Source organism: Ciona robusta, chromosome 7 (assembly GCF_009617815.1).
Source record: "Ciona robusta chromosome 7, ASM961781v2".
NCBI lineage: Eukaryota > Metazoa > Chordata > Ascidiacea > Phlebobranchia > Cionidae > Ciona > Ciona robusta.
In genome coordinates this window covers 7,214,762-7,223,867 of record NC_143241.1, presented here as the reverse complement: position 1 = coordinate 7,223,867, position 9,106 = coordinate 7,214,762, and the positions used below count along the sequence as shown (strand labels likewise).

Genomic DNA, 9,106 nt, shown 5'->3' with positions numbered 1-9,106 from the left:
TATATGTTGTCCCACCTGACTATATATTACATGCCCGATAAAATGAAAAAATCGTAACTAAACTTATTTTCGACAAGATACCGTAACAGTTTATCAATAAATAAAACTCAACAAAATTTTGTGTTCGGTGTTGTATTACAAATCAGCTTTATTTTCAGAGTTGCAAAAGAGAGAAACGTGAAAGCTAGCAGAAATCTCGAAATACATTACAAGTTTTAAAAGTTGCGTTAACAATTTGGAAGGTGCAGCGCGTAACGGAAATCGTTGCGACGGGAAGCTGTGCTTTTAGATGCGAAAATATACAACAGAAGTCGTGGGTAGTAACAGCAGCTAACCTGCGATAAAGAAAAGACGAAACACTTTCGTGCGAATAAATAGGTGTAACTGTCGGCCGCGCCACACTGTAGAGAGTAACGTGCATTTACTTTTAATGTATTTCGCCGTTTTCGATTGTGAGTTTGAGTGTAAGTATAGCGAAAAGCAGCACGGGACTTAAAAATAAGGCTATGCAAAAACTAAAACACTTGCGGTACAGCCGAAAACCTAACTCGTAACTTCGTGTTTAAAATTGGGATGCAAACGACTGTCTTTAAACCGGGTGTTGCATGCAATGGTTGTGCAGAGCAACCGGAAAGGACCAGCAAATCATGGTCGAGAATTTCCGTCATAGAAAAATGATAATACGAACAGTGACCTGGGTATTCGCTGGCAGAAGTAGCGATAGGCAAAATAGTTGTAGCACAAATAAAATACGAGAAAAATAATCACGACTTTTAACAGAAAAAAATACATGAAAGTTTTTAAGGCGGGATAAACAGGTATTCCCATTAGGCTTTTGGTAATACACTCTTTTGACGTCATTAAACTGAAAATAAATTATTACTGAATATTAAACCCATATCGATAAGGTTAAAGAAAAGAAAATAATGTTTGTATTTCCTAGATATTAAATCAATGAGATTTTGGTTCTTAATCTGCATTATGACATCACAGATAGATCAGCTGCAGTCTTCAGTGTCACTGGGCAGAACGTCGGAAATATCAAAATCCAAATTCGGTTTTTCAAACCTAAATTTAAATTAAAACTTTTAGGAAATTTTTAACAACCTTCTAATCTATTCTATGTGGTTGAGGTCCTATGGGTCCTAGGACTTAGGCCAGAAGTTAAGCCTTGCAAATGGTAATTATAGTGTATATGCAATATGTCAAAGGTATCATCTATAAATTAGATGATCTTTACTATTCATACACCTTATGTCAGAGAGACAGCTGCGGAGCTATTTTTAATATGTAAAATTTACATTTAAGCTTCTGAATTATTAATACTTGTTTTCAACAAAAGACAGTTGCAATTCAGGTAAAAGAAAATACATTTTCAATAGCAGCAACAACTCAAAAAAAAACAAGATAAAAAGTACAAATATTTACATAATCACAAATATAGCGAATGCTAGTTTAACTAAATCCCTTTGGATTGTTGAAAATGTCAGTCAAAAAAATCATCAACATAAGTTACACACATGGTAACTTGTAAGCGGGCATGAGGTGTATGAAACAGATCACCCGTGTTATAACGACTGTCATTGCCTGGCTACAAGGAGGTAAATAAGTTGATTCATTCATTCATTTAAATATTTATCATTTACTTTAAACAAGACTACACAAAGTAACATTCATCAGAACAGCATTTTCAAGCCTGTGCATATTTATTGTCTTAAAACTGACCTGTAAAACTCTTGAAACATTGGATAAACGGTTCGAATTGCATTTTTTGCTTTTTCTACAGATCTTGCTGTTACAGTGACTGATCCAGTGGAAAATATTTTTAACGTTGCTTTTGTGGTGGATTCTCGGAAAGTCACTCCGGGGTGAAGCTCTGGTTCATAGCTATAAACAAATTTGTTACATGTTTTTAATAGGGTAGTTTTCAATAAATGAATGTGGTTATAGGCGCTAATCCTGGGGTGGTAGGGTAGGCAGGGCAACCCTAAAATTTTCTGTATTGCATTAATACATATTTTCAATGCGGTAGTTAAATGTTATCAGTAAACAATGGAATTAAATTTGTTTGAGTGTTTAAGTATCCCTGCTTCCCCTGCATTTTAAAACGGTTGGCGCCTATGTATGTGTTTTTTGTAAACATAAATTATAAAAAGTGTTTTTAAATAAAGACAAAGTGTATCTCATGTTCACAGGACTGACGTGAACACAAAATCATAGCAACGATTGACATTAATATTTTCTTGGAAACAAAATGATATTGACAACAACAACCATTCAAACTTTAACTGCCTAGCTTCATAAATTAAACATTAGATTAGAATACCTGCAGTGACGGCCACGATTTGCTTTCGCGAATTCGTTTATGTCAATCGCATACGGCATCTTGCACACTGCAAGAACGTTTACAACTCGAAATTCAGCAAATTTTACCTGTAGTTAAATGTATGGTAACTTTGGCAAGTAAAATTCAATATCTCATATATAAATCCAAATTTACATACAGTAACATTATGCAATTATATAAATATACGAAGTTGTATACCAAACCTTAAAACTTATCCAAAAAAATCATTTAAACAACAAAACAACAATTCAGTACCTTTATTTAATAGACAAAATCAAACATGTTTTTTTAATCTAACTTTAAACCTTTTTTTTTTATTTTCTTTATCATTTTTATTCCAAACTCACTTTAAATCCGATTTTTAACAACCGCCGAGCAAATCTTTTGGCCGACTGTCTTGCATATTGTGCTGAGCTTGAACCTGTGCAAACTATTTTGCCTGATGACCACATGTAGGCTGTGCATTTTGGATTCCGCATTCTCATTACAACTTTCTGTAAAATAAAAAAAAATAAATTAACAACATAGTTAATAATAATAACTGTAATAAATTTCGTGAATCTGATCCTGATTTGATGCTCATAGAGATGAATGACTCTTGGGTAAAAATATATCAAGGATCTGGTGCAAGAAAATGTAACAGACAATAATTAAGCCACCCACACATGATTAATAGTTTAATTAAAACTAGTTTCAGGATTTCTGGAGCCAACCACAAAACTAGTTTCAGGAAAGCAGGATTTCTTAAGCATTAATTTTTTTTTTTTTTTATTGATAAAATTGATTTTTTTAATTTTTTTTTTTTAATTAAAAAATATTGGAAAAATAAGTTATAATATACAATATATGGACAAAGAGATGTTTCATGAGAGTTAATAAGTATTTACAAATATGACATTAAACCAGTCAGGACAAAATCAGTAACTGAACAAGAGTTAAAAGACAAGTTGTGCTAATGGACCAAATCTGGCGTACATCCTAGGCCCTCAGGGACCTCTACCATACACAATAAAAAAAAAGTTTCGCAGTTGTGGTAGAAAAGTTTTCTATTTGGTAAACAATGACTTACAGCACAAAAGAATCGGATGTAAATGAATAACATTGTAATGGCACCAGAGTGTAAAAAAATAAATAACTGGGTCATCTGTGCCAGAGAAGAATCCTTATTTCTTCCCCTATGTTATTTGCTATTTGCTAAACCTAAAACTTAACCACTTATTTATGTAACCTCGAACTACTAACCCCCAACTAATAACCCCTAACTACCAACCTGTTAACACTTTCACCAGCCTAATCTGTAACCTACTAGAGGATTCTTCACTAGTGCCAAAAACTGTAATACAGTTATTGTGGCAGTTAGTGGAATTCAGGGCAGGCCATTACCCATTACCCCAACAACCAGGAAGCTTTATGTAAGTTTACCATGTAATATGGCAGGTAATCAAGCTAAAGTACCTGCGTCTCCCGCCTGTAAACCACATCCATTCCCTCCAAAGCTATCTGACGTAGATTCAGGTGACAATGGACACGGAAAGATGAGACAACATTACAAACAGAGATGTTGAGTTTTGATCCATCTTGAAGGTCAAAGTTGCTGTACATCTGTGGATTATAAGTTGCAAACTCTAATATTAAATGAATAATAATTACCATTTAGTTTAAATTACTACCAGAAAATTAAGAAAGCGTAATATATAAACCAAAACTGGCAATATACACGTGGTACTATGAGTGCATAGAGGTAATGGGCCAATTCTGGCTTAAATCTTGGGCCCCACACCATGCCACAACACATCACATTTGCATAGAACAGAATGCATGAAATAAAAATACCAAGGGTTCTTCTTTGACCACAGGAACAATATCATCAGGTCTTTCAGTCTTCACAGCATGGTGATACAGGGGTTCTGCTTGGGTTACTTTCGGACAAGTTGCAAGAACTTTTGCCTGCATGCCTTGTGGTAATGCTGGGGGTACTTTAGGACTGATAACTTCCTGACCAGTAAGTTTTTGAATAGATTGTCCAGGTCTTATGATTGATACTTTACTCAAAATATTCGCTGGCCCTGTGAAACCTCCGACGCTTACAAGTTTCACTTTAGTCGGGTAGCTCTGATTGGAGCTTGGTTCAGTTTTAATTGGCTTTGATTCCAAACTGACTGAAACAGGGTTGTCAAGCATATATTCCAAAGAAGTGTGCATGCTACTTGAATCAATAGAAGAGAAGCTTGAATTAGGAAACAGATCTTGCCGAGTTGGCTGTGGCATGCCTTGTATGCTGGAACTGTGTAGTTCATTTACATTTGAAAACAAGGGTTCCGATTTTATAGATTTTATTCCATTTGAGGTGATTCCATTGCTGAACGGGTTGTCCATATTCAACCCAGTGTCGGACATTAATAGTGTATCGAGGTCACTCGTTTGCTCTTGTAGGAAGAAGTTGTTCCCTCCTCCACACAAGGAGGAAGATGACATATTGGAAATTGGATTTGAAAGTGTTGAGTTATGTGCAGAAGCAGATAAATCAAAAAACGTTCCACCAAAGTCATCCATGACCAAACACCTGTACATTTAACACAGAATAAGTAAGTCAGGATACAAAATTACAGCTAGTAAAAATCACATGAAGCTATACAGAAAAAAAACGGAAATTTTTTTTCGCTAGGAGGCGATGACAAATTCGTTTCTCTATTTTATGGGGAGCAGTTAGTTTCACGGTTTAAACACATAAGATATAAACCCCTAACCCCTAACACTAACCCCTAACTCCTAACCCCAAACTCGTCAAACAAAAAAAACTTGAAAAAAAATATAAAAAAGTATTCCACTGTGCGGGACTCGAACCCGGTAAAAATGAAACAAAGAGAGTTTACGACCGCACGCAAACCGCTACACCACAGACTCGAAGACAATAAACACAACGAAAGAGCGTATATAACCGACCTAATGTGGGAAATATGTTCTTACTAGTGTCTTATGTATTTAGAAAGGTATTTTTATTATTTAATTAATTTGTTTTACACTTATTAACACTTTGTAGTGCTGTTTTGTTCGTTTTTCCGTATTTTTTAATTTAAATAATTACCGCCTCTAGCGGAAAAAATTTTCTGTCTTCTTTGTATAGTCCCGTGTGTAAAAAACTCTCCTTATGTTATCTTCTAACTGATAAACGTTACAACCAACCACTGGCACTAACCCATATAACCACTAACCCTAGCCCCATAACCAATAACCCCTAGCTTCTAACCTTCAACACTTTCCACTAGACTAAATTGTAACGTTAGTGTCTTTCTTTATAATACAAGCATATCTTTATAATATAAGTATATAACCGGCTTTCGCATTATCCCATTTATTATTGCACTGGTGCATAGTTCAACAAACATTTTAATTATAAATGACTTTTTATTAAACTTGCTTTCAAATTGAACATCTCATGTGGATTTAAATCACCATGACAAACCATTGTTTAATTTAGCCCGCTATAAGTCTTGAAACTGGTACACCACAAAACATTAAAAAAGCCTAATAAAATTATGTCGAATGTCCTTTTCAACAATCTGTATTTCAGTACACAGGCATTATTCAAGCCACACGTAGCCCATAATACTGTACTTGTACGTCGAAGTATTTTAACAAGTCAAATTACAGGGCAAGCCCGCACCATTTCCTTTTCTTTGATATGCGCCAAATCAGGTCCTGTATAACATGCAACATAGAAATAGAAACGCACCGTACGGTTCGGTGAACACGTACAGCTGTTAACGGAGGAGAGTCGTGTTCTCCAGAGTCGTAGAAACACCGAGTAGTCCAACTGCCGTCTATGTGTGTCCAAAATAGAGCAAAAGTGGTAACTTTGACAATGGGTTTAAACGAACTTGTTAAGTTTTGTTTGTGTTTTCCTATTGTGGGAAGGTGTAAAACAGCTTCTATTTACCTTACCAAACATTTTTTAGAAAAAATGTATAAATTTAGCCGCATTAAATGACTAAAATGTCGCAAATCAACCGCTTCTAATTCTAATTTTTGACTTTTTTTGACACAGAAAACAAATAACACATGTTTTTTACATTTTTCAACCTTTAAATTTGTTTTTCGCCCCAAGTTTTTCTGTAATTTACCGAAAAACATACATTTTCCCTATACCTACTGTGTTATTTTGGAACCAAATTGCCGTTCAATTTGTGTTTTACGTAACAATGGGTTGGACTACTCGGTATTTCTATGGCTCTGGTGTTCTCGACAGGCGCACTCAAATTCAAATAATTACTTATATATTATATCAGCACACTATTGTATGACGGCAAATTATAATTGAGTTTGATACCCAGAGGGACCGAACACAAATAGTGGCGTTTTAATCACGCATATCTACAGAGTAAGGTCTATAGAACTGGTTCTCATTCAGAGAAAACTGTGCTTGATATGAAGGCACAATATTAACTATTTGAATGAATATATACGGTTCATGTATTTATGACACTACTAAATTCTTAAATATTAAAAAAATGAAAATATAATAATAATATCAACAACTTAAAAATAAATATCAACAACAACAAATGTCAATGCATGAATCATCGGAAAGAAAATATTAGTTTTTTTAAAAAAGTTTAAATAGAAATGTATAAGTTGTCTATGAACAAATAAAGTTAAACACTTTTACATAATAGTTTAGGCAACAAACGGCTAAGGTTAATATAAGAGTTTAGGTAACAAATTGAGTACATTTTTGCCAATATGTAGTTTTTTAATGATAAAATACTATAAAAGTTGCAGGAATAAATTATTGCAAAAAGGCTTTGTTGTGTTTTTGTCTAGATATACCAATAAAACATAAGTGTTACGCAAACAGAAAGGTTAAAGTCTGTGTTCGCTAACTCACTGATACGTGACCTTCCAGTCGTCCACATTAAAATTTCTTCAGATGTTGTCGTGGAATTGTTTTGATTTCTGCTCATTACAATTTGCGAAAGCAGTTGTTGGTATTACTGTCTTGTTGTTTAAGTTGTGTATAAAAAGATGTACGGAATTGCAATTACAATTTCACGTAAAGTTTTCTTAGGAAACTGAATACCTAAATGAAATTTGAACTAAACCTAAGTTCTTGTTTTAACAGGGGAGATATTTTTAGTTTATTAAAATTTACTTGAACCAAACATGTCGAACCCAATTACAACAGCAGTTGGAAAATATCCCGCCTTGGCGAATGGACCACTTGCTAAGCCAGATGGCATGAAAGGTGCTTTGCTGAAAAGTGTAAGAGCAAGCGTTCTACCAAGCGTTGCCGTGTGTCTTGGTGTGTACGGTGTCACCATGGTAAGAGTAAGAAGTTTATTGGTGCTAGTGAAAAATTTCTCTCTATTATTTGCTCAACCCTAACTACCAACCTCTAACACTTTCCACAAGCCTAATGTGTAAAGTACAGGAGGATTCTCCACTTCCTATTTTTTTATATTTTTACTGATCTCGCCCTATTTCTGAGTTAGCACTTACACTTTAATGTAAATGCTACTACCATAGTTAGCGTTGTTGTACTGTTATAGACTTAGGTTATAAAATGATAATAAACCATACTAAAGAAAGGTCATATGATGTCAACCGTTACAGTTAACAAATTAAATAAAGCCATACCTTTATTCCTATTAGCTATTACATATAACCATATTTTTCAGTAACTTATACCAATCTAATCATTTCCAGTACGCCACTTTCTTCCGGCGCAAGGCCAAGATTGATACTTACATGAAAAATTTGGATCCCGATGCAATGTTTGAAGAAATAAAAGAATACGGAGCATTTAAAAGTGTAAAGGCCTCCTGGCAAGAGTAGTTTCATTTCCTGTAAGTTTGTTTATAATAGGAAAAGTCCTTGGTACAAAATTTTATGTGTTGCTTAAAAACGCAATTTAAAAAAAAGAATGTTCTAAATTTATATTGCCTGTTAAATTTATATATACAAAAATAAACAAAATTTCCTGCAATACATTCTTTGCCTAAAGAACGCCTAATCTTGAGTGTACAAACTATTTAGTGCATATAAGTACAATGAAATTAACTTCCAACTTACAAGTTTAAGAATATCTAAAAATATGTGAAAAATATGTGGTAAAATATGTGAACTATTTTAGTTGCGTAAAGCCTATAATATATGTACAAAAATATTAACCTAAGTTTGATAATACCGTAGGCAAAATATTGAGCAGAACTTGGCAATACGGTGATTAACTTTCCATATTTCTTACAGCTGTTCTTTGTATGTCTCTCTGAAAACACTTTCAAATGGTGACCCTGGAATTTTCTTGTGTATTTTATGAGTTCAAAATGTTGATTACATTGTATCGGAATTAAATTTTATTGTGGATTTTTTCTTAAAATTGAGGGAGCATTATAGTAGGGTGGGGGAAGATGGGACACCTGTAGCACATAATATCCAATGTCCAGATCGTGTTTTAAACAATTAACAACGGTCTATAGGAGTAAGGACATTTTTTTTAATGCTACTAAATAGGACGAGAAAATAGAATGAAAAATAAAATACCCATCCCACCCTTTTATATAGGAGGTATACACTAACATGGTTTTAGAAACCGCTAGTTTTAGACAGTAAAGATTAGAAATTATTAGTGTACAATTACCCGGCTTAGCTGTGGCTAACATAACACTATACAAAAATATCTTTTCGAAAAACAGCATTGAAATTAGGGTCCCTCTAAAATGTCAGTGTGCGCAGTGTGCCGCAGTGTGCCACACTGCGCAC

At 34.1% G+C, this 9,106-nt stretch overlaps 2 protein-coding genes across 2 annotated transcripts; one reads left to right on the top strand and one right to left on the bottom strand.

The window, feature by feature from the left end:
* Window positions 1–116: 116 nt before the first annotated feature.
* On the bottom strand, window positions 117–4,980 carry LOC149734320 (uncharacterized). Its single transcript, XM_089881910.1, has 6 exons — window positions 4,181–4,980; window positions 3,803–3,949; window positions 2,695–2,841; window positions 2,327–2,433; window positions 1,726–1,887; window positions 117–1,068 (listed from the first exon to the last, which is right to left on the bottom strand). Exons 1-6 carry the CDS (start codon window positions 4,916–4,918, stop codon window positions 999–1,001), a joined length of 1,371 nt encoding a protein of 456 aa, XP_089738036.1. The 5' UTR covers window positions 4,919–4,980; the 3' UTR covers window positions 117–998.
* A 2,460-nt stretch (window positions 4,981–7,440) lies between these two features.
* LOC149734319 (cytochrome c oxidase subunit 6C-like) lies at window positions 7,441–8,698 on the top strand. Its single transcript, XM_089881923.1, has 3 exons — window positions 7,441–7,666; window positions 8,051–8,190; window positions 8,594–8,698. Exons 1-2 carry the CDS (start codon window positions 7,508–7,510, stop codon window positions 8,177–8,179), a joined length of 288 nt encoding a protein of 95 aa, XP_089738049.1. The 5' UTR covers window positions 7,441–7,507; the 3' UTR covers window positions 8,180–8,190; window positions 8,594–8,698.
* Window positions 8,699–9,106: the final 408 nt, after the last annotated feature.

Excerpts from the sequence above, each read along its gene's own strand:
- LOC149734319 (XM_089881923.1), top strand. The coding sequence starts at position 7,508 with ATGTCGAACCCAATTACAACAGCAGTTGGAAAATATCCCGCCTTGGCG. Across the intron at positions 7,667-8,050 it reads GTGTGTACGGTGTCACCATG|TACGCCACTTTCTTCCGGCG; the intron begins GTAAGAGTAAGA and ends AATCATTTCCAG.
- LOC149734320 (XM_089881910.1), bottom strand. The coding sequence starts at position 4,918 with ATGTACAGGTGTTTGGTCATGGATGACTTTGGTGGAACGTTTTTTGAT. Across the intron at positions 2,842-3,802 it reads TTTACAGGCGGGAGACGCAG|AAAGTTGTAATGAGAATGCG; the intron begins GTACTTTAGCTT and ends TTTATTTTACAG. Across the intron at positions 1,069-1,725 it reads ATGTTTCAAGAGTTTTACAG|GTTTGAAAAACCGAATTTGG; the intron begins GTCAGTTTTAAG and ends ATTTAAATTTAG.